Source organism: Colossoma macropomum, unplaced genomic scaffold, assembly GCF_904425465.1.
Source record: "Colossoma macropomum unplaced genomic scaffold, Colossoma_macropomum, whole genome shotgun sequence".
Lineage (NCBI taxonomy): Eukaryota > Metazoa > Chordata > Actinopteri > Characiformes > Serrasalmidae > Colossoma > Colossoma macropomum.
In genome coordinates, this window is record NW_023494784.1 from 32,950,837 (window position 1) to 32,977,361 (window position 26,525).

Consider the following 26,525-nt stretch of genomic DNA (forward strand, 5'->3'; position numbering starts at 1 on the left):
TAGCTTCATGCACTGTCACCACAATTTTTGTCACTAGTTTTGTCTAGTAGCTTTTTTGAGCTACATTATATAGACACTCACTGATACTGAGAACATATCTGAAGATCAGAGTCACCTCCAGGACCGCAGTGACTGTTCTAAAATTGATGTCAAAACTATCACAGACGGCATCTCTTCCAAAACATCCTATTTGGAGCTTTGATGCTATATTGAGATTCTAAACTAGGCTATGCTTGTATTGGTCGACCCATGGGAATTGCAAACCTAGAATATAGCGCTTTCCCTCATATACTCTCAAACTTCCTTCTCTGACTTTTGTCCTTTGTTGTGTGCATGTGTGGGTATGTGTAAGTGTTCACTTTTGAGAATGTCTTTGCCTTCACCTTCCCTCAGGATGGAACAGTAGTGTGGTGGTCTTGAGTCTCTGAGCTGGGCTTTCTTGGTCCCTACCCTCGTCCATCACGGTCGGCGCCCGTCCGCCTGCCCTCCACGGCTCTGTGCTGTGCTGACTCAGGAGTGCTAAATACCACTGTGAACAGGGGACCGACCCGTTCCTGCCCAAGGCCTGAAAGAGGAGAGAACGTTGGCCTCCGCTGGCCTCAGTGGCTGGGTAAGCGCTGAGTGTAGGTTCCAGTGATGAGCCCCTGCCTCCTGTTCCTCTACTTCTGTTTGTGTCAGCAGGCAAGGCCAGGCTGATTAGGTCCTCAGGGTCAGAAGAAAGAGGATCACTCCGTTTCTTTTGATGTTTCATTCATTGCCTACTCTGGATTAAAGCTGCCCCTGTGTGTTGTGCTATATACAGTACTGCACAGTACCGGGATGAGCAAGTGCATTGTAAGCTCCTTTTTAAGATTATTCAGCATGACTTCTCAGAAACCTTTAGTACCTAATACAGTACTTTCTGTTGTTCTTTAGCAAGCCTGTCTTTATGCTGCTTTAAAGACAATCACATCTCAGAAAGAAAAGAGTTTACACTGTCTTAAAGAGTTATTCAGTTCAGAAACCAGGTTTTTCCACCTTCGACTTGTTTGACATCTGCTTGCTGATGTCACACTGGCAGCAACAACATGGTATATAATAATTTAAGAACTCTAACTAATAAAAAGCCCATATTCTACATTTCTCTTGCATTTATTTTCTCTGAAGTCCATTTATGATGTTTATGTTGTTTTATGTGCCAAAAACACATAATTAATTTTTACATGACCGTTCACTGACCTCTCTTTATCCCTTGGAAGTAAACAGGCTGCTTTTATTACTCTGCCTTTTAGGTTGTGAAAGGAACCAGATTTCTGATGTTTAATGCCTCTAAAAGTTAACTCACAGAATGTTATTATAATACATGGGTATGTAAACACTGCCTGATGTCTGAGACATTATTTTATAATAGTTTTGCCATAAGCTTTAGGCATAAAATGCATTTTAAATTCTTGCCAGGTGGAGAAGTGCATGCAGAGTGTTGTGAGGACAAAATAGTCCAAAATTCCGTCACAGCGATGTAAACGACTTATCACAAGTTTGATTGCAGTTGTTACTGCCAAGCGTGGTACAACCAGTTATTAGATGTAGGGGGCAATTACTTTTTCACATACGTTATACAGGTTTTGAATAAATCTTTATCTTCAAAAAATGTAAAGATTATTTACAAGCTGTATGTTTTGTTGACTCTTTTTTTCAGTAATACTAATACAGCATATTTTAATGGAAAATTTTTATTAAACTGAATTTAGAACTGGATATTCAGTTTGTAAGTGAGCAAGCAAGTCTGCATTTATAAAAATGCTTTTATTGTCTTTAAATGCAATTAATTTTGGGCTGTTATTGTGAGAGTTGTGTGCATTTTTGTATAAAAAAGCTGCAGGTGTGCTGTTTGTGTGTCTTAATTGTTTTCACAGCAGGGAATTCAACCGTTCCTTATCACTGTTCATTGCTCACTCGCAGTTCAACAAAGAGTCAGAACATTGCACACACACACAGAGCCAGGAGTGTGTCTGAGTTATAACAGGGTTGCGAGGGACAAAAATTATAGTAACAATTAAAAGTATAATATATATAAATAAATATAAAAGGCAGTTGCATATTCACAAAACCATGAGAGAAAGTGATGGTCAAAACAATACAAAGAAAGAGGCTCGGAAATCAGGTTCACAACACAGAGTCAGGGAGAGTCCAAGTAGAGTCTCCCCAGAGAGGGGATACTATATGACAAGAATGACCTCTAGGTGGCCTGCAGAAAGAAGTGAAGAGTTTGACACTCTGCTTCATTTGACTCTCCCACACCGAATTCAACTTATCAGTAAATTACCAAGACCTTCATGGGTCTAATACTGTGTTAAAACATGGGAAAATGCAATTGATTGATAGATACACAGACAGATACATACATATACTTCATTTATCCAAAAGGAAATTGAAGGATTACCTAATGTAGGGGGCACAAACTAATATGGGGTGAATTGTGACATGGACAGTTGAACAGGTTCAAGTAGAACATACTTTTAGTCATGTTTTTGTATTGTCATAGCAACGTCATCTAATAATTTTGATAGCAATCGGACAAACGTCTGGAGATTCACTGTGAAAACTGTTTTCATACCATAAGTAAATTATAATCATATTATGCTTTGAATACTGAGTTGTGCATACAAGTCACAGAATTCACATCTATGCTAGTTTAATCCCCCTTGTGGTGGCTGTAATCTGGCACCATATTGAAGCATGTGACTAATTCACAACGAGAGCTAGTCAAGCTAGAGTCCAGTCTCCACATTTGATGTTGGTTTAACATGAGTTACAACCTCCTACAGTACAGTAGACAATATGTCTATATCCTCCAACAGAAATTCAATTTTTTGAAAGTTTACAGACAAATTTACCAAAAATGTACTGTTTAAGTCAAGTAAATATAAATTTATATATGACTGTATTTCAATGATATTTGCTGTTCTACATTGTGGTCAAAAATAAATGTGTCACATTGAACAGCCTCTCTTCATTTTTGGATGAATATATTTTTATGAATGTCTTATTCAAACAAAATAGATCTGGGGCCGGATTCACAAAACTGTCTTAAAAAAGAAAATCTTCTGAATTGTGTGTTTTTTCTTCATTCAACTGCATTCTTAAGAAAAAGGTTATTCTTAAAATAACTTCTTAAGAACTCTCTTAATTTCTTAAGTATGTTCTTAAGAATAATTCTAAGAACAAATGGTATTCTTGAAAATATCATGCCCTTAAATGTTTTCTTAGGACAGGCTCACACTCGTCTCAGGCTGTGAAAGTTGACGAGTTGAGCATCTAAATTTATCACGGATGCTGCTTCTGCTGCTCCTCATCCTCGTCTGTCACACCACAACTATCATATTTTCCAATGAGGACTTTTTTCCTGTTGGCTGTTTCTTCCACCATCACCTCTAGTTCTTGTTTGCTAATAATGATTCATAACAATAGATACAAATTCAAAATGTATCTCATGTCATTTATGGTACCTGGTAAAATGCAATGTAGCTTACATAAGAAAACAACAAAGATTTTCTTAAGAAAATAATTGATTATCTTAAGAGAATATTTGAGAATCGTTTTTTTGAGAATTGCATTTAAGAACATTCTTATGAACTTCTTAGTGTTTGTCTTAAGAACCTTCGCAAGTTTTTCTTAAGAAAGCTTTTGTGAATCCGGCCCCTGTTTTATATTAATTCTGTTGCCAGACTCTTTAGCTACTGTTACATCTAACCCTTCTGTCTGCTACAGTTTACCCTGTCTATGGGTTTAGTTGTTACGTTTGCACTCACTCTGCTTTCTGCAGAATTTTTCATAAACTGTGGGTGCTCAGAAAGTTTTTCAGTTGTAGCAGAGGTGTGTAGTTTACTTGTACAAAAATATATTAATCTTCCTTAAATACTTTTGAACCAAATGCACTCTCCGCTATTTTATCAAAAAGGTAAACATTGCAAATAAATGAAAAGGCAAAAATAAATGTAGGCTGGTCTGAGGAGGTCCCAGCGGGGCAGTTGGGGTTGAAGTTGAGAAGAGAGGCAAGCCGTGAAGATGTGGCTGGAAACTTATTGCCAGAGGCGTCTATCCCTCCACATATTCCCTGCTGGACACATGCTTCAAATACTGCTAGTTCTTGCTCTTTCTTGAGAGTGAGTGGCAGTGATGCCAGCTGGCTTCCTCCTGTCTTGAGCCACTCTCTTTTCTGCTCTGCCGATCTTTTCTTAGACAGACCAGTGAAGTCCTGCCACTTGTCCAGACATCAGTAGCTGATCTGGGATGAGCACTGCATGCAGTGTCATTTTGTGTCAGCATTTGTGGAACTGGCTCAAGCCTTAGAAACAACAAATCATTACTGCTTTCTACATCTTCCAAAACCAGCTGCACTTCTTTTGGAATGTGCTCCTTTCTCATGTCCAGTTTTTTACAGTAGTAAATTTTGTTTTTAGACTAATTGTGCAATTATATGCCAGTTTATGAGGCTAACTGTTGTGTTTTTTTTTTGTTTTTTTTTATTTTACCCGATTTTCTCCCCAATTTAGTCGTCTCCAATTCCACCCGCTAGTTAGGACTCCCCCAATCACACGATGCTATCAACGCTAGGAGGGTGAAGGCTAACTCCGAGACCTGTGAAGCCAACCACCGCTTCTTTTCGAACTGCCGCTCACGCAACGTCACTGGACAGCCGAACGCGCTCGGAGGAAAGCGCCAACCGCCAGATCTGTCAGCTAACAGACGCCATCCTACCCACCCAGAGAGAGCGAGGCCAATTGTGCTCTCTTGGACTCCCGGCTACGGATGGCTGTAGCATCACCAGGGATCGAACTCGCAATCTCCTGATGATAGGGCCAACGCTTAGACGGTTGCGCCACTCGGGAGCCCTAACTGTTGTGTTTTAAATAGAATGTTTCAATATACACCAATCAGGCATAACATCATCCTTGTTTCTACGCTCATTGTCCATTTTATCAGCTACACTTACTATATAGGTGCACTTTGTAGTTCTACAATTACAGACTGTAGTCCATCTGTTTCTCTGCATACTTTGTTAGCCCCCTTTTACCCTGTTCTTCAATAGTCAGGACCCCCATGGACCCTCACAGAGCAGGTGCTATTTGGGTGGTGGATCATTTTCAGCACTGCAGTAACACTGACGTGGTGGTAGTGTGTTAGTGTGTGTTGTGCTGGTCTGAGTGGATCAGACACAGCAGTGCTGCTGTTGATGACAGTGCTACTGTCATCAGGTTTTCTAGATCAGCTATGAACAACACACACAAATATTTTACCAAATGTCAGCCCTTTTTTACTATTAAATGTAAACAAATCTACATCTAGAAAATTTTACGAAATATTTGGATTTCCCCAAACATTGGTCAATGCAGCACAATTTTGCCAATAGTAATAATAATAATGTCAATAATTCTGTGGTTAGCTCATGAAACATTAAATTCAGAAGTTGAAATATGACTGTGGAGTATGATTTTTTTCTCTGACATCACTTCACTGACTGACAGTTTAATACTAAAGATCAAATCAAGCACACTGTTGCGTAACATACATGGCTATAGATGCTGCTGATGGAGGTAAATAGCTCAAAAGCTCAATTGTCGCTTTGCTGTCACCTAAAACAGCAACAGAGATATGACAGAACAGGATGGCAGAAAGAAAGCTGACAGCATAGAAGCAGCAACAAAATCCACTATGTTTCCAAAAGTATCCAGACATTCCTTCTAATTAGTGAATTCAGCTACTTTAAGGTGCACCCATTTCCAATACACTTAAACACACACTGCTTGTAAAGGTCCAGTTGCCCTTTGATTTGACCTGACCAACAGAAATGCTCCAAAATTGGGGAAAAAAAATATTACATTAACATTAACATTAACATTAACATTAACATTAACCATTACAAATTAAGAGCGTTTTGTTCTTCTGCTGTAAAGATACTTTTTTAGAGATACATGACAAATTGTCAAATTAGGTGAATATATATAAAATATATATCTTGAGATTTTATAAAGTATCTCAAATTAATTCTTTTTCATTGCATTAAATAATTTTCAGTAGTCTCATCTTTTATGGAACTGAACGAAATGTGTTGATAAAATAGACGTATAAATGTGCATCTATTACTTTGCTCTTTATTGCTTTTCATCATCATTTTTGGAGTAGAGTGCTCATCACTTTTCTGATCATACACACAGCTATTGGGTTTTCTCTTTGAAGAAGAGCAATATCTTCTCCTTTATTAATCCTCGGTGCCCAGTGATGGCCTCCTAGTCCAACTGAAGAGTCATAATATTCTATCTAGGGATCCGGAATCACACTCTCATTCAAAGTTTCACTTGAACTCACCTGTCCGGCACAGGCATAAAATGAAGTGGCGAGTGGGCACCAGCAGCCCTAAAAGAAATCATAAATCATGAAAGTCCATGTCCCGGGGACAATGGGATCCGCGCTCATTCAAGGCTCCGATTTCCATTTCAATTTTCTGCTCAGTGGAGTTGATGTATGTGGCGAATCGTGCGGCAGACCCACTGCACGGCCCGCTCCCTCTCCGCGCTATTTATTAGTGCGGAATCCCGGTGACCTTGGCTCTGCGTCCTGCGCTGATGCCACACCTGCGGGCGGAGAGGTGCAGCACAAAATCAAACAGGCCAGAAAGCCAGGCATATTACATCTGTCTGAGAGCATCACCTTCAGCTCATTCGCTGCTCAGCAAAGATGCTTTAAACAGCCAACAAATCATCTGTATGTAATAAATTAATCAAGATGATTTTAAATATTAAACAGCAATGACAACTATAGAAAAAGTCATTAAAAAAGAGCAACACTTTTCAGTATGAGATTCTCTTTCTTTTTATTTAATGAATAGTACATTTTCTTTCCTTCTGTGGAACATCTTGGAGACCATGAACATCATGAAGGCATCTGAGGAACATTTGTGTCTGCACACTGCACTGCATTCCAATGCTTTTCTACTGTCCTGTAATCAAACTGGCCATGCCTCTGATGCTTCTACCAGGGCCAGCTCTACAATTGTGCAAAACCATGCAGTATTTTGAGCTTTGGGAAAAGGTGGTTCAGAATGTTTTAAAATTTATATAGGGAATATGTATGTTTGTAACGTATATAGGCCTTCTAGCTGAAGCCAGTTTGCAGCCCCTATCCCTGGTTAGACTTCTAAGAAAAAACAAGACAAATAAAACAGCATGTACAACAAATACAACAGAATAAGTTTAAAACATGCATATTCATTGTGGGTATTTGTACATATATGACCTAAATTTGAGCATGTGAATATAAGTTTGTAAATGTATTTGTCAATTAACCAGTCACATTCTGATTTTCAATGAGCGGGACCAATTTCACGGAAAAAATGTCACTCTAGGCTTTCTGGAAATCCTAGATATGTCACTGCATTTACATTTACATTTACATCATTTAGCAGACGCTCTTATCCAGAGCGACTTACAAAAAGTGCTTTGTCTATCCAGAGAAAGTATCTTCGCTAGTTACCAATAGGTTAGAGAGAAAGCCAGCCCTAAGCTCAGATACTGCTAGAATCAGAAAGTTATTGACAGCTAGTGAAAAAGGAACAGAGTTAAACACAGAGCAGTGCAATACAATACAATACATAAGTGCTGTACAATACATTACAATCAATACTTAATTAAGTGCTCATTTAAGTGCTGTATAAACAGATGTGTCTTCAGTCTGCGTTTGAAGACAGCAAGAGACACTGCTGTTCGGACAGCCAGTGGGAGTTCGTTCCACCACCGGGGTGCCAGTACAGAGAACAGTCTTGATGCTTGTCTTCCGCGCGCCTTGAAGGATGGCGGGTCAAGCCGAGCTGTACTCGAAGCTCGAAGGGCTTGTGGTACAGTTTGAGATTTGACCATTGCCGTCAAGTAGGGAGGGGCTGGTCCATTTTTGGCTTTGTAGGCAAGCATAAGGGTTTTAAATCTGATGCGCGTAGCTACAGGAAGCCAGTGAAGGGAGCGCAGCAGTGGGGCGACGTGGCTGAACTTTGGGAGATTGAAGATGAGTCGTGCTGCTGTATTCTGGATGAGTTGCAGAGGCCTGATGGCCTGCATTGGAAGACCAGCCAAGAGCGAGTTGCAGTAGTCAAGCCTTGAGATGTCAAGAGACTGCACTAGCACCTGGGTGGCCTCTCGAGAGAGAAAGGGTCAGATCCTCCGGATGTTGAACAGGAGAAATCTGCATGACTGAGTTAGGTTTGCAATGTGAGTCGAGAACGATAACTGGCCATCCAGAACCACACCAAGACTTTTTGCCTCTACAGACGGGACAATCAGAGAGTTCTCGAATGAGATGGCAAGATCATGATGAGGACCTGTAGTTGCAGGGATGAATAGCAGCTCAGTCTTGCTAGGATTGAGCTTCAGGTGGTGAGCTGCCATCCATGAAGACATGTCAGACAGACATGATGAGATCCGACTGGAAACCTGGGTGTCAGAGGGTGAGAAAGAAAGCATTAGTTGAGTGTCATCAGCATAACGGTGATAAGAGAAGCCATGAGATGATATTACATTGCCAAGAGAGCTAGTGTAAAGAGAAAAGAGAAGAGGACCTAGCACCGAGCCTTGTGGAACACCAGTGGAGGTGCTGCATGTAGAGGATGTGGACCCTCTCCATGTTACCTGATAAGAGCGATCCTCCAGATAGGACTTGAACCACTTCCACAAAGAGCCAGTGATTCCAAGGTTGGTGAGGACGTCCAGAAGGATTGTGTGGTTGACCGTGTCAAAAGCTGCTGAGAGGTCAAGAACAATCAGGACAGATGACAGACTGACTGATCTTGCTGACTGGAGCTTCTCTGTCACTGCTATAAGAGCAGTTTCTGTTGAGTGTGCTGGTTTGAAGCCAGACTGGTTGGGGTCCTGGAGCTGGTTCTGCGTGAGAAAGAGAGACAGTTGATTATAGACTGCACGTTCAAGAATATTTGAAAGGAAAGAAAGGAGTGATACCGGTCTGTAGTTGTTGACATCAGAGCTGTCAAGTGTGGGCTTCTTCAGGATCGGACGTACTCTTGCAGTCTTCAAAGTTGATGGAACTTCACCTGATGACAAGGACTTGTTAATGAGAAAAGTGATGAAGGGCAGTAGATCCTTGGAGATTGACTGGAACAATGCGGATGGAATGGGATCCAGTGGGCAGGTGGTTAGGTTACTGGATTTGATCAGTTGAAGGACAGCATCTGTGGAAAGAGAAGAAAAACAGTTTAAGGGATTGAGAGCGAGAGAGTGAGGTCTAGTGAAAGGAGTGGGGACAGAGGGAAAAGACTGGCGGATTCTATCAACCTTCTCCTCAAAGAAGGTGACAAAATCCTCAGGAATGAGAGAAGAGGGTGGAGGGGGAGGAGGAGGGTTGAGGAGAGAGGAGAAAATGCTGAAGAGATTGCGTGGATCAGATGCTGATGCTTCCAGTTTCCCTCTGTAGAAAGATGACTTTGCAGCAGTAACTTGGAAAGGACTTGGAAAGGAGAGATTGGTAGGAGTGAAGATTCGAGTCGAGCTGGGATTTCTGCCACCTTCTCTCAGCCTTCCTTAGTTCTTGCCGGTTGCTGCACAGGACACCTGTCAGCCAGGGGGCAGGTGGGGAAGATCTTGCTGGCCTGGAGGAGAGAGGACACAGAAAATTAATTGCAGAGAGTGAAGAAAGGAAAGCATCTGTAGCTGTGTCCAGTGAGAGAGAAGAAAATGAATCAGGATGGGGAAGAGTGGTCAGGATAGTTGAGATGAAAGAGGAAGAAGGAGTGGAGTGCAGGTTGCGTCGAGAAGAGGAGCGTGAAGGGGTGGAATGGACAGGAGCAGCAGGTAGGAAGAGTGAGAAAGATAGGAAGTGGTGATCAGAGCGGTGAAGGGGAGTTACTGTGACATCCAGGACGGAGGTAGGTCTGGTGAATATCAGGTCCAAAGCGTTGCCTGCTCTGTGCATCGGAGGAGTCTAGTTGAGGGAGAGGTCGAAGGATGACAGCAGTGGTAACAGGCAGGATGACGGCAGTTTGTCCGACGGCAGGTTGAAGTCACCCAAGAGTATGAGTGGGGTTCCATCGATGGGGAAGAGACTCAGAAGAGTGTCTAACTCATCAGCGAAGTAGCCTAGAGGAGAAGGAGGACGATAAAGGACAATGATGTGAAGTTTAGTGGGGAAAGTTACAGTGACAGCATGGTACTCAAAGGAGGAAATTGAAAGATGAGAAAAAGCAAGTTGAGTGAAACGCCACTTTCTGGACAAAAGCAGACCTGTGCCACCACCCCTGCCAGACTGTCTCGGAGAATGGAAGAAGTGAAAGGCAGAGGACAGGGCTGCTGGAGTCGCCAAATTCACTGGCTGCGAATTTGAGCAGAAGTTGTCTAACCAGGTTTCAGTCACTTGTTAGAAAAGGAAAACAGTAGCAGCAGCTCTCATTCAGGGCTCTTTACTGAGAGAATCACTGTCAAACATCTAAATAAAAGAAAAAAAGTGTTCCAAATAAAACATGGATCTAGAACAAGCCAAAAATATGTTTGTGTAAATTGTCATTACATATTATTAGAATCTAATAGCAGAATAGCAGGATAGCGGTAATTAGCATTACTGGAGATTTGTTTTTTTCTCTCGAGTTTTTACATTTATGGTCCAACCTGAGGGCCTGCTAGCAATAATCATGGTTTGCCACTGAATTCCTGTTGTGGGATTTGACCACCGCTTTACAAACACAAGGCATTCCAGATGTTAATTTTATTATGACTTCATTCTTAATGTCACTCAGCTTTCTCAGTCATAATGGACTCAACAGCTCTGTTCATCACCATGTCCTGATATTTACAGCTTCCTACAAATTAGTTGAAATCTATGAAGTTGTAGAGTGCTGGGATCATAATAGATAACATAACATAATATGTTATACATGTATCTGCAATAAACCGCTCTTATTTTATTGAAAACAGTGATTCTAAACTGCAGGATTGACTTGTACCATTGAGCATTAATGTGTGCACTCTCATTTATTTCTAATAAACCTTCAGTGGTTTTGTTCCAAACCAAGCATGTCTACCATCAGTGCTGAGCAGACTGCTCTATTGTAATTATCCAATAGGTAGCCCACAGTGGTAGAACTGGGAGGAAGGGGAGGTGAGAGGTGGAAAGAGAGACATTGTCACAGGAATGAATAACATTTATCTTAGAGCTCAGGCTTTCCTGGCTGCCAAACAGTTTTGACAGGGATTTCTTTGAAGATGACAGAATAATTAAAAAACAGGGACCCTGCCTCTATTCCAGAGACGGGGGAAGAGTGGTGGGTGGTGGGGAAGGGGGTGAAGGAAGAATGAGAGTGAATTTGCATTTTGACCTTCCTGTTTCAATGGCACATCAGGCCACGGACCAGAGTCTGAGGAACAGACAGCGTCACACGTTGGTGATGGTGTGCTGAGAAAAGACTGCAGAGAGAAAGAGATTAATAACATATTACCAATTCAGCTCTTCACTGCAAACAGTTTCCGCCAAGCGGGGGGATATTTGAATATCTAAATTGTCTGAGCGAGGCTGGAATGGCAGCTAATGGGCCTGTGTCCTTGTCAAAGATCTCTCGGAGCAAAAGAGAAACTCTGACTCTTAAATGAGTGGCTGACACAACTGCGCCTTGGGTTATTTTTTTCCCTTTTCTATCTACAGGTGAGAAATGCCACATTTCGTGCACTCAGATACATTAGCTTGCCATTTTGACATTCTAGCTGCTATATAAACAGGGGCTCCTTTCAGATGCTGGTGATGGCAGGGTCTGGCAGTTGACTTGGAGTCGAGCATAATCACAGGGAATTTGTCAGTCAAGAAAGTGCTTTTGAGAAAAAGAAAAAAAAGAAAGTTTTCAAATAAAAGTTGGGACAGTATGTGAAATGCTAATTAAAAGAGAAATCAGTCATCAGTAAATTCTGTTTGAGCTGTATTAAATAGAAAAACAGTACAAGAACATGACATTTGATGTTTCATAAGGCGCCACACATTTTCAATGAGACTGATCTGGCCTGCAGGCAGGCAGTAACACGTAGAATGTGGCTTGGACATTGTCAAGTTGAAATGCATGGATATCTGTGATGAATATGTTGTCTACAAGGCAATATACTGTAATGGTTGTCAGAAGAAGAATCAACTGAAGCCATGATTTTGATCCGAGAACAGGCAGTAACGAGCACATAACATACAGCAAACCCATGGGTGAGGTCACCACTAACCACACATCTCACGCTAGCTGTGACCCCCCCCCACACACACACACACAGAAACAGTAACATCCCCAGCACAGAATAACACATATAACACATCACACACCTTCCAACTAACAGACAACAACATAACTGACAATAAACAGTCCCTTTTTTAACTGGGGTGTGCACCTCCCATGAGCCTCTTCCCTGCATGCTAGCTCCTGGTTGGCTGCACACTCTGTTGCCATCACCACAATATGTTGCTCAAAATGTATCCTTCAGTGTTAAACCAGCATTTTACAAGAATTGCTATTGTTTGCTCTTGTGCTCCCTCTACAGTTGCAGAGTATATTTCACTTTTATACAACTGTCATAAATACAAATCATACCGTGAACCCCTTCATGGAGAGCTGTACAAGTGCATTTGTTGACAAGCTGAAGGTTACAGAATCCGACTACTCTTTGCGTGCACATGTGTCAAGCTGGCCCATGGACGCTACCGATTACACTTGCGATTTCAGTACACGAAGTACACGAAGGGGAGTCAGAATAAAGCAGAACACTGGCAAAGATAAGATCAGAAGAGAAAGCACTATGTTGACTTACAGGGTAGAGTAATATAGGATTTTATTACAGGATGTTACAAACTTTCAGGATAATTTGTTATGAGATTGACAAGGACTGACCAAACTTTTTGGGATGAGATGAATTTATTTCTTTGCATGCTTGTCTGAAACGAGACTGAGGTTAGATGACTTTTGGCATCCAGACAATACTTCTTGAGACAGGGTTGACACAGATAAGGTTACAGCCTACATCACAATCTTTAATAAATAACATTGGCAGGGATGCAACTTAAACTCTAATGTTGGATTTTCATTGTTTTCCCATTAGCCATTGACTATCTTGCTAGCACTGGCCAACGAGTAGAAGCCAGTCCAAGATTCTGTCTTGTCTGGTCTCTTGCTTGGTCACTACCTCTTTTTCTCTTCCTCCAACATTTTCTTCTTCAGTCGCTTTGCAACCTCTGCCACGATGTCCATGCTGGCATACTGAGCTACATCTTATGGCTGAAGAGTTACGCAGTTCTCTCAAGAGATTTTGTGCCTGCTCCTCCAAAGTTACATAGTGCTATAGCAGGCATTCCGGGCCCTGAATGGCAATGACAGAGACACCTCCTTATTACAAGTCAGTATCAAAATGATTTTGAAGCTGTTTTTTAAACTAAAATTGTTACATAATGTTGCTGTAATACCACCAACACAGTTACCCATGCCATGGCCACTAATACACCTCCACACTATGACAGACCCTGGCTTTTTAACTTTATGCTGGTAACAAACTGGATGGTCCTTTTCCTGTTTGTCAGTCCAAAGTTTTAACTATTATGGACCTTTGTGGATGCAGTGAAGAATTGCATTTATTGATAATAGTTCATCAAGTGCTCTTGAGCCCAGGTAGTGATATGCTTTACAGAAGCATGCCAATTTTTTAATGTAGTGCCGTCTGAGGGATTGAAGGTCACAGGTATTCAGGAGTGGTTTGTGGTCTTGCATTTTATTTCTTTATTTCTCCCTGATTCTCCAGATTCCCTAGTCACTCATTAAGGAAATTTGTTCTCAAACTGTTGGATTATTTGCTGATGTTTTTTGGCAAAGTGTAGAGATTTGATCCATCATTGCTTAAACAACTATGACTTTTCTGGATGCGTCTTTTACACGCAGCCACAGCTGCTCAATTCCAAATGTCCTTGGAACATTTCATTTCTTAAATTGCCCCTGGCTCAAACTTTTATGGAATGTGCATCAATTTTTGAATAAGTGTATGTTGTCAAAAAACAGTAAAGCTAATAAGGTAAAACATTAAATATTAAACATTAAATTGTCTTTGTATTGCTTTAATTTAAATAAAAGTGGAATTTGGAATCAAAGTTTGTAGACCTTCCTTATGTAGACAGTAAAGTGTGCATTCTTCCCAAGTTGTCACTGACATTTTGTGCCATGATTAATAGGCAGGACTTTGCATAAAGTCAGCCTTGTGTAACAGTAGAGCTCTCAAACTATTTCACCCAATTATATGCAACACCATGTAACCTCACACTGTCCTTCAGAGCTGATGCCTTCACAAAAAAAGAAAGATTGATAGGAGGGAACTACTTTTAAACATGAGTCATAGTCTATGGCAAAACCTACAATATTCAGAACTATTGTGGGGACACAAAATTGCTCAGTAAACCTAGAACAAATGACTAATGTGTAATGCACTCTAAACACAGCGTGATGTGCCCTTCAGGGAAAAGAATGCTCTTGTCGCCGGGACACGAAAATGTCCCTGGCTTTGAGTTTGTGATTGAACACAGTGCTTGTGTGTGTCTGTGAGTGTGTGCCTGCCTTTGTAATGGATCGAGCTTCTGGAGAATATGAAAATATGGCTCTTGCCTTGGTTCTGTGTCTATCTAAGGATGTTTCTGAGAAGTGCATGTTGCTGGAGGCCTCTCTCGATGCTCTACATGTGAAAATGTTTTGTCTGTTTAAAAGCATACAGCTAACCATGCCTCAAGAAACCAAGATGTACTTTGTCAAAAGCAGAGCAGGAGAAAGGGGTTCACTCCATCACACACTGATCATGCTTCTCTGAAAAGGTACATTAAGGAAACACTTGGACTGGCCGTCTTTTATTCACTGATTTTCTCTGACAATTTAATGTTCTACTTGCCGTCCTGTTCAAATTGAATTTGAAATGAATACTACAAAGCACATTCCGCTAGGACCATTTCCTGATCAACATGATTTGTGGTTTCAGCACATGCTGTTGAACGTGAACCAGAGAGGAAATACCAATCCCATCTGTGCCCTCGCTCCCATTCACATCCAATAATCACTCTGTTTTACAGTGTACTTTCTGTATGCATACTGTTTCATGGAAATTCGTGACCTTAATTAATGTAATTTCTTTAAATGTGGATACAATAATTTTTAATGAAGTCTGATGTACTTTGTCATTGCACCAGATAAAGGTCTATACAAAAGCAAGAGATCAAGCTTCATTTATTACACTTTAAGAAAAAGTTATTAATTTTTCAGGAGATATTTATGAGATTAGATATAAAAGATATAGAATCCACTTGCATAAAGAAAGGGAAAAACTGAAAAAAAAAATGTTTTTTAAAGCTACAGAGAAAATGTGACTCCTACCAACAATGAAGACCTAGTAGACTACCAAAACCATCACCATCACATAACTGAGAATTGTTATTGTTTGCTCTTGTTCTCCCCCTACAGTTGCAGAGTATATTTCGTTTTTACACCACTGTTGTAAATACAAATTTCGCTTTGAGGCACTTCATGGACAGCTGTACAAGTGCATTTGCTAATGAGCTGAAGGATACAGAATTCGACTCCCCTTCACGTACATGTGTATCACACAGTCAAATGGATGCTACAGATTACAATTGCGTTTTCAGTTGTTTCTATGTGTAAATGACAGAAATCGAGAGTGTAATCTACAGCACCCAAATGCCTGTGTGATGCACGTGCATGCTAAGGGGAGTCAGATTCTGCTGTGAGACAGAATTCTGCATAACACCAGCAAAGACAACATCAGAAAAGAAAGCACTATGTCAACTTACAAGGTAGAGTAATATTACAGGATTATATTACAGGTTGCTGCAAACTTTCAAGTCTTATTTGGTGAGACAAAGACTGACTTTGACATACACTGCCTAAACTTTTTGCCATGAGATGACTTTATTTCTTTGCATACTAGCCTGAAATGGGAGTAAGGTCCGATTAGTTTTTCACATCTGGAAAAACTACAAAACTCTGTGAGGCAGGGAAGACACAGATGAGTGTACAGCCTATATTGCAATCTCTAATAAATAACATTGGCAGGGATGTATGCTCTGATTTTCGTTGTTTTCCTATTAGCTATGAGGCTGTCTTGCATTCTTTTATCACTTTTTTTTAGCTCTCGCCAACGAGTAAAAGCCAGTCCAAAATTTACTCTTGTCCAGTCTATTGCACGGTCACTCTCTCTTATTCTCTTCCTCGCTTCCTCTGACAACTTCTTTGGTCTCTACGCAGCCTCTGCTATGATATCCATACTGGGAATACTGAGCTACTTCGTAGCTGAGTTGTTGATGTGTGATGTGAAGCATTGTAAAGCTGTAAAGCATTCTAGCAAGGGGTCTCATGCCCAGTCCTCCAAAGTTACATAGCACTATAGCAGGTGTTCCAGACCCGGACTGCATCCAGAAACTTTGCTGCTGCTCCTGGCCTCACCCTCCCTTCCTCCTCCTCCTCTCCTACACAGTAGATGTTGTAGACAGGTAAGTAGATGTCCACTACTGATAAACTGAGCCTGTCACATTGGTCTACCACATTGGTCTTTACCACTGTGGGGTCAAAAGGTTCTGAGCATGGAGATAACCAGTCCAGTGACTTTTCCACACAGACATGGTTCGACATGGAATGCTTAAAAATTGGGCTAACCATGCTGGGGGCCATAGAACCTTCCAGTGACATGACGTCCAACGTAGCAATTTGCTGATTGGTTCCATAAGTCAGCGTACCATCAAAATGATTCTGAAGCTCTTGTTTAAAGGTACAGTTGTTACATAATGTTTCTTTAAAGCCTTTGTGTTTGAGAGAGAGGAGAAAATCAAGCTTCACTCTTTCTACAGATCTGAAAAAAATCCACAGGTGTTTTTGTCCATCCTTCCACTTTGAGAAGACAACTCAACACTATGAGTCTGTAAGGATGTGTAGCTGTCAAGAAGCTGTCAATGAGAAAAGGAAATAGACAAAAAAGAAGAAAATTCACAAATCAAGCAAAGAAGCTGCTGGTGTTCTCAGAACAATGGACTGACCACTCCAGAGTCCAGACCTCAGCATCACTGAATGTGTTTGGGATTACTTGGACTGTGAGAAGCAGAAACGCTCTATACTTTTAAGGTAAGTTAATGAAAAGAAATTTTATTTCAAGTAATTTTGGAGAAGTTCTATTGACCCATCATGAAAATTTCACACAATGTAAAGGACAGTTGCTGTGTCAAAGATACAAATACATTAACACACTACCACAGTACACTAATCAGTGCATATTAATTAATTAATTTATTTATTTTGCAGTGAGCAGTGTTACTGCTCCATCCCAGCACATATTCACATGGTACGTGTGATAAATTTACCAGTTGCTGATGGGTACTTGAATGCAAACAACTGGTAGTTGGTGACATGACAGTATCCGCATTTACAACTTCATGACTTTCCATACAAACACAAACTAGGCTTGGGCACAAGTAGTCGAATAACTGAGTACTCACTGCTTAACCACACAGTGGACTAGTACTAGTAGTCACAATTTGCAAAGTTGTGTTGCCTGTGACCAAACAGGAGAAAAAATTAAATATGTATCTCCCCTTTATTTCTGAGATACGGCTGAATCCATGGTGTGGCAGTGTTGCTAAGCTACCTTTCCTACCTCCAGACAATCTGGTAGGTTGGACTATTTGACTCCATGACACTTGGTCATATTGTTATGCAGTATGATCAATCACATACCATTGTGTGAACACAGGAACTGGCAACTGTCACAATGATGCTACAATACAATACTCTTTGCTATGTGTGTGGATAATCATAACTAAATTGCATAAAAGTATGTGTTCTCTATGAAAATGTAAAGAACTGTTTTAGCTGACCCCAGGCGTTGCGAGGAGAGAGTAGACTCTTATGAGAGGCTAATGGGACTGTTCTCGAGGGCGAGTGTCAGTCACAGCCGTAACCAGGCATGTAGCATTAATTCAGCGTGGCAGCAGAGGATTGACCGAGCCGCTCCGCTCCATTACGCGCTGACCCTGGCCAGCAAGCAAGCGAGGCTGGAGGACAGAGGAGTAGATCACAGCATGGCTGCAGTCAGAGGCTTTCACCAAGGATGTAATAGTTTACAGTTTGGGTTGGGTGCGGAGGGTGGCAGAAGGGGATCTGGGGTCCCTCTATTACAGTTTTTTTGGGGTAAAATCTTTCATGCATTCCCTGATGATCTACACACACTTTAGCATGACAGCAGTGGACGCATTCACCCATAGCAGAAATTCAGGATTCAGGAGCAGAGACTTAAATCTTTTCATAAAATGGTTTTGTAAGAACCACAAATTAAGAAGTATACAGATAAAACAATGAGTTTATGGACAAAGAGAACTGTCACGACTATTTATTATTATTATTATTATTATTATTATTATTATTATTATTATTATTATTGATGCAATAATCTAGAATTTCTTGACCTACAATAATAATTGATGGTTAACATCTTATTTTGGTGGATGCCTATACAAATATCTGAAAATGAATGTAAACATTTTTTAATTTATTTGTCCACCTTTTGAAACAATCACACTATAATCCATAACTAAAGTGCATCAGATAACTCTAAAACCCATCCTCACACAGATAAACCAGACACGATTATTATTGTAAACATGAACATTATTTTATGTAATTGAGGTTCCATAATGCATTATAGGCCACTTTCAAGATCTTTTTATGTATGTTGTTGGAATTAGGATTTACACATATAAGAAATATCAATGTTACATTATGATTAATTTTTATCATTATATTAGAGAAAATTGATGTGTTTTCCATTTTACATCAGCTGTTTTTTTGTAAAAACTCACTGTATCTAAAATTATAAAAAATGGAGTGAAACTTGACCTTCATGAAACTTGTCATGAAAATGACCTTAACGTTAGGAGTCTAACCAAAGCACTCTTATTAGTATAGCAGTAGTGGTCCTGCATGGATGAAGAAAGAAACCTTGGTCTCCATGGTGTGAGGTGGTGATGTTTTCTGCTGTGCTACCCCTTTTAGTGAGTTAAAAACATTGTAAATGCCCCATACCAGTGACTATTCATGCAATGCAAGCTAAGAATTATTGGCTGCAATTCCAATATTGGACCAATACTAATTAAGTGTGTAACGGTTTTAACATACTATCGACACTTTTTAAAATTCTGGTGTCTTCTGAGGATTTGTTGTATTTCATGGAAACTTTACTCTAAGTACTATTAGAGTAAAGTGCCTGAGGGGATTATGTTAGGCACCCAAACTGAAATGACAGTATTTTTCATTATTAGTGTACTTAGTACTTAGTGCTCCTATGTTGGTGACTCATGACTCACCTGGAAGATTAAATTAGCATATTTTGATAGATAAACCTACAGTCACTGGAAAAATAAGCTGAAGAAGACAGACACAGCTTGAGCACAAGTAAACCCACTTTGCTCACAGAGGTCCTCTAGAGGCGGAGCTGCAGAGGTTTTCCTTCTGAACAGCAATGCCTAACATTACCATTATCTTAATGAGATGTTATATATTACAACATTTTATGGGGCAAATACCTTTTAGCTTTACAGTGATAACACAAGGAACTGCCATTGTTAATGATTTCTTAATTGAAATTATAATGCACATTAATCATCAATATCTCAACATATTAATAAAGGTTAATGAATGAAGCACATTTGCTTAAATGGTAAAATATCCTGCTCTGAAATGCATTATTTGTTATTTATTACATTACAGTATGTTTAGTCTTTCTTAGAGAATATTGCAGTCTGCACCTGATCATAAGCAGTGGGATTTCTTGTTTTGTATAATAATATAGGAAAATATTTGAGTCGATAAAAAAAAAATCTGTTGATGAATTATATTATTAAATTTAAGTCTGCGTTAAAAAAGTAGTTTTTCAAATAAAAGTGAACTCAGGATGCTGTACTGCATGCTGGAGTGCCACCTACTGGCGAGATCTAAATATTACACCAGTGCTGTACTCATTTAACACTGAAGGATCACTATCAAATGTAGAGTTTGGAATTTTCTTTAATAAATTCTGTTTCAAAATATTATTGTTGTGAATCAGCACATATTTTGTCAAAGCTCAACACTGTTACAGCAAAAATCACCTCTGAGCAGTTGGTTTTAAGTCAAGTCATTCTTTTAAATCAATGTGATGTGAGATTTATATGGATATTCATTTATAGGGAGAATGTTTTTTCAAGTCAACGCTGCATTTTCTGTGCCAGTTTAATATCTTGCCTACATGCTACTATTGGCTAGAGATATATTGATCAGATCAAGAGGCATAGGCATAAATCTGAACATGTAAAACGCTGAACAGTTTTCACAAATATTCACAAAACATGTTTATTTAAACATATGGGCCTATTTTTATTGAAATTGTCTATTCTACAGTCAATTCAACCATTCAAGTCTTGGATGCTGAACTTTTTCGGCCATACAAGTTTGTGACAGGTCCATGTCCTATGTGGCTGGCTCTGTTCCTACAGCTCAGAGTGAAGCAGAATCTTGGCTTTTATCATGTTCTCCGCCACTAAACACAAACAAACACAGAGGACACAATTAGTCATATCTCTTATCATGGTTAATTACATACAAATCAGTCAGACATCATGTTATTAAAGGGGTAATCTGGCTAAAATGACTATCTATGCTATATCTTGTTAACATGCCTACTCGCATCCTACAGTGGTGCCACAATAGTCATGAGAGTGAGATTTTCCAGTTTAAAGCCTAGGAACCCCACCACCACCACCCTCTTCTGATGAGGTATGTTGAAGGTGAGACAAAGTTTTGGAAAACAGCAACTACTTTGGAGGGGACACTTGGTGACGGGCTGTTTAGGGACTGTTAGGAAGTGGAATATCACATCTGTATTTATTAGCCTCTACACCAGTGGTGCATCACTGCATTTCTGTATAGCTATGGGGGATCCTCAGTGACTGCAGTGAAAGAACATTGATGGACTAAAGCATAAACAGGATACAAATTCATGAATTCTATCAAACTGAAGTGGCTAAAGGATAAAATGCTGTAGCTCATTGCTCATCTGTTGTCATGAAAAGTTTGTCAGCTGATTTCTACCCCATTGGTCAGTTTCTGACCACAGGACTGCTGTTGACCAGATATTATTTAGCTGGTGGACCATCATCAACACAGCAGTGACACTGAAAAGATTAAGAGTGCTCCATCATAGAGCCAAGAGCAAAACCTGACCACTACTGAAAGGCTAGAAACTGATTAACAAAAATTAAGTATCAACAGACGGCCTACAGTCCCTTACTGTACTCCAGCAATGTAGGTGTTTCTAATAAAGTGGCCAGCGAGAGCATAGAAAGTATTTTAGCTCCTATCTAGTATCAGTTCCCTCTAGTTCATGTACATAGTTTAAAGTTTGATGGTTATGATCCTGGGTTTGATCCACATTAGACAGATCTCTGTTTGAAAAGGGCATGTTAATAACACAGTTAGGCTGTGCCAGCTGCCCATGGGAGCTCTGCAATAGGGTGGGTGATAGTCGAGCTATATAGGTGCTAGGCAGCAATACATCAGTGGCCTCTCAACAGAACTAATGAGATACTCACAGAAGTCCACATCGTCAGGCTCATAGGTGTACTTGCGGTTGTGGTACTTGCCAGTGATGTCAGTACGCACAGTCATAGAGGGGTCTGGGAAGAAGAAGATATTTAGAAAAATGTAGAGACAACAGAAGAGATAAAATCAGTCAGGGTAGTGAAATGAAGTATTGTTTCTCAGTAAAAATGAAGTCTCTGTATTCTGTTCTGCAAATTGGTATTACTATCTGGAGGTGCTCACCAACAAAGAGAATCCTGGGAACGTAATAGCCGTCAGGAGCCAGATTACGATCTGTTGTCTCATGCTGCAAATAATATTTAGGCTGGGTTAGAAAATGCATGACATTACCTATCAGAAACTGCTTTATTGACATTAATGCATATCTGATTCATTGATGCATTTGTCTTGTACTTTTTTCCCGCCAAAGGTCCATTTATGATGTTTGTGGTTCATATTAATAGCTTACTTTTACATGACCATTTTCTTTCATATCTTTATCCCTTATAATTAAACAGCCTATTTTTGTTATTGTGCCATAAGGACTAGTATATGTAAATGATCTCTGTTCTGTGTGGCTCCTCTGCCACATTCAAAAAGCAGACAGGGCTGAAACAGTCCTCATAACTTTGGCTCGGGCAGGATTAAACTGCTGTAGACTGAATAGAAAGATATGTGTGATTGTGCTGGTTTTCTTAACATCACAAACATAATGACTCCAAAACAGGCTGTTTTTGCAGATGTCCATACATAAACTTTATGGACTTGTGAGTGAATGGTACATTTTGAAATGTAAACAATGTTTACATCCTAAATCAAACTCTTCCAAATTTTCATATCCCATGATATGAGCCCTTTAACTCTACAGCTACACTGTTCATGAACTATATTACTAGACACCATTCAAAGGACAATAATATGAATATTACCATTAAATTGAGCATGATGAAATCTGATTTGGCCATCCTTTGAACATCTTTGTTCTCAGCAAAAACCTTTTTGAGAGCTGGGTGTAAAATTAAGAAAAACAAAAGCATGTATTAGACAAGCAGCAGCATTGTAACATGTTGATGTGGCCCACAAACAAACACATGGAAAATTATAAGGTACTAATTACATCCAAACATCGATATTCCACATATAGTGCTAATTACTCAGGGCTGGGTTTCCTGAAAGCATCTTAGCACAAAGATTTTTAAATGGTAGAGCAAGCCTCACAATGAACACTCTCTCTACCGGTTAAGATGATCTTAGCACCAAGATGCTTTTGGGAAACTGGTCTCTGATTATTAGAAACACCAACCTTTCATGTTCCCTGGCTGGTGTACAGTTAGAGGCTATAGCACATATGTTGATGCACAGTTTGTGTTAGCCATCCTCTACCTCAAGGGTGCCCAAGTGCAGTCTTAGAGATCTAAAGCCCTGGAGAGTTTAGTTCCAACACATTAGGTTGTAATATTCAGATGCTCCTGAAGGCCTTGATTAAGTCGTATTAGATTAAGTTTGGAACAAAACACTCCACAGAACTGTAGATTACCAACAGCAGACTTGGGAACCCTGGCTCTAGCCTTTAATCGGTGGTCAGTTACCAATCACTGGATCATTGAGGTTGACCACTCTCAGCCTAGCAGTGACACTGATGAATGTAAAACTTCCAGCATGTTGGTATGTCTGATACACTCGTACCAGCACCACACACTCTACAACGACAGTGTCACTGTGGAGAATGGCCTACGACCCATATAATACCTGGTCGCAGTGGCCCTGTGGTCAGAAACTGACCAAGAGGAAGAAGATGGCTGACAAATTGCTCATGATAACAGATGGACTACAGTCTGTTTGTTGTACTCCTGTATATGGAACCGGGTGAAGCTCATATCGTGGCTAGTGAGTGAATGTAAAAGGTAGGTGTCTGTAATAAAGTGGATTGTCTATAGCACTTCAATCTCCAATGATACTCCTTTTGTAGTCTTAATTTAGGCATAATCTATATTTAGAAATCTGGCTACAAGACAGATACTTATGGATCAGATACCCTCAGTAGTTAGCATGTTAGCATCTGATATGATGACATCTGACAGCATTAGTTTTAATGATGGCTATATATCAGCTGTATACAGAAATCAGCATAATGAAACAAATACAGAAAGGTTACAAACCTTGACTGTGTGGGCATTCTTCTAAGTGATGGATGACCATCAAAGGCTTGTTGCTGTGGTGATAAAATAAAAAGCATACACATCCATTACCATTATCGTATAATCTACCCACCTGAGACAGAAGGGTGGAAACAATAGTGATTTCACAGTTGGATATGACAGCTAAAATTGATACCTTTCCTTCATTTTTGATAACCCTTCTTCATATGTCTGAACCCAGGTGATCTCATCTCCCCAGCCTGAAATAATGGAAGAGTCCAACTGAATCACATATAAAAAATTAAAGAAAAAAAGCTATGCCACACCTTTTGTTGTCCAGGAATACGAATGGTCATTCCACATGTGTGAGGTCAGATATTTAGTAAATAAGTAATAAAAGACATTTCTAAATATGTCTGTGATGACATACCTGCTCTTTATATTTTAAAATGAAATGAAATTATAGAAGATATAGATAAATGCCTAAAGTCATTCAACCCCATTTTTTTTTTTACAATAAAACTATCTTCATGAAGCATTTTGGTTTAATGGTTTAAAATGACTTTGTTAATGGTTATGAATAGGTCATAAACACTTTAAAATCATCAATGAGCAGTTATAACACATAAATAATAAGCGAAACAGTGACCTGTTGCTTGCTAAATAGTGAACATTTGTTTATATTGTTAAACATCCAATATTTCTAGTTACTTTCCTCACTTTCTCTTCTCATTTCTCTTCTCTTCAGTCAGCATTATACCTGCCAGCTTCATCACATTCATCAGACACACAGCTCACTGTTTTAACCATTTATAAACCACTTATAAGGGTAATCTTACTGTAAAGTAAAACTTAAAAAAAAAAAAAAGTTGACATTATCTTACCTCGAGAGAGAGTCTGGACAGTTTTCTTTTTTCTTTGCATGGAAACATCACAGGACAGCAAGAAGAATAATGCATACAGACACCAGCGGGCCATGACCACTGTGAAAGTTAGACAGACAGACAGTTCATTTTTGTGTTGCACAGACCAAATATGACCAGCATTGTCTGGTTTCTAGATGAGGTCCATGTTCCCTTCACATATCAGCCTGTAGTTGTTAAGCTAGCTCTGCCAAGGGCTGCTTAAAAATAGAGGAGGTGTCTCGGTGACAAGGCTGTCAGACACGACTAACTGGTTTACTCAGACGTCAACTGCAGTGTTCAAAGCGATAGTTTCTTTGCTGAAGGACTTTCTAAATGTTTAAATGAAGTTTTACTTTAGGTTTTAATTTGAGCAAAATATTGAGTAGACTGTACATAATTAAGGATTTCACGCTAACAGATGTCCAAACAGGCTGATAAAAGTATCATCAGTTTTTATCTCAGTGCTTTTTTTCTTGTTCAGAGTTTCCTTAAACATTTTCTTGCTTTCTCAGACGAGATGTAATCGAGTTGATATGGCGCTTAAACACAGATTTCCAAGTTCACACAATCCCTGAAAGTTATGCTAAATAAGCAGCTGAAGTCTAAGCCTACATATACACTTACCTACACTAAGCCAATTCAATTTAAATAAGACAAAATGCAACAAATCTTACCGAGAGTGAAACGGCTAAACCAGATTTGTTGTCCTGCTCTCCAATCTGACAGCAGATCACTGGCATGCAGGTGTACTTATAGCTATGAAACCCACCAAACAGGTCTGAAGAATATCCACTTATATGAGTATACAGCTAGAAACTTTCTCCTCCCACTATTCATTTTCCCCTAATCTCCTATTCATTTTTAATAATAATGATAACAATAAAAATAATGATAATAATCACTATAATGCATTGTAGTTACATTTTACATCACTGTGTAAAAGTCAGAGACCACTTTTCATTTATTTAATTCCCATTTAAAACAAAGTAGAGGTTATTTATTTTTCAATGTCAGGATAAAAAGCAGTAAACATGTAGTACTCTACAAAAGTCTTAGGCATCAATCACATTATTCAAAACCATTTATCTTGGGAAGAAGTGTGTTTGTGCTTGTAAAAAAAACACAGTATGTCCTTATATGTCCCAATATGCTAGTTTAAAGAACAATGTTTGCTTCCAAATTTCTCTTTGATGCCCAAAACCATCACAAGGATTTATTAAATTCCATCATGAGCACGCTTGATTTAACAAAATGAAAAACTGGTTAGCCAAACCAGGTATTGGTAGGTAACTACAAATCTTACTAAGCTCCCTTAAGGAAAGATTTGGAAATTATTGTGATGATGTGGTTAAACAAATTTAATCTAATATTAGTGTTTTTCTGAATTAAGAGCTGTTTATCTGATGGTGACAGCTTTGGTGGGCTACCAAGTCTTACATGGTAGTTAGGAGTCCCATTATTATTATTTTTTTATCCTGTTTTGGAAAATTTTGATTTTTCACTTAGTTTTCTTTGACTTTCTCTTCCATATGCAAATGGAGTATCTTATATTTAAATGAAGGCTTTATACTAGATGTTGGAAAATTGCTGTATGTTATTTGCTGCTTTTTAGAAAATTTGACTGCAAGAGCATTAGTGAAGTTAGCAGTACTTTTCTATGGAGATCATGTAAACTGTGTCCTGAAATTAGAAGTAATGTCTGGATGCTTTTGGATGTGTATCTAGCATACTTTCAAAAGATTTCAGCAGTGGCAGTGATGTACAGCAATTAAACCAAACTGACATTACATGCAAAGTTTAACAGATTACGTATCATGTTACATGGGTTTACAACTAAAAGAT

The 26,525-nt window shown here is 39.4% G+C and overlaps 1 protein-coding gene across 1 annotated transcript; it reads right to left on the minus strand.

The window, feature by feature from the left end:
* Positions 1-20,071: 20,071 nt before the first annotated feature.
* agr1 (anterior gradient 1) lies at positions 20,072-25,452 on the minus strand. Its single transcript, XM_036574078.1, has 8 exons — positions 25,358-25,452; positions 24,663-24,761; positions 23,975-24,038; positions 23,800-23,852; positions 22,570-22,646; positions 21,884-21,947; positions 21,652-21,735; positions 20,072-20,600 (listed from the first exon to the last, which is right to left on the minus strand). The coding sequence occupies exons 2-8, from the start codon at positions 24,754-24,756 to the stop codon at positions 20,551-20,553; spliced, it is 486 nt and encodes a 161-aa protein (XP_036429971.1). The 5' UTR covers positions 24,757-24,761; positions 25,358-25,452; the 3' UTR covers positions 20,072-20,550.
* Between the last annotated feature and the right edge of the window lie 1,073 nt (positions 25,453-26,525).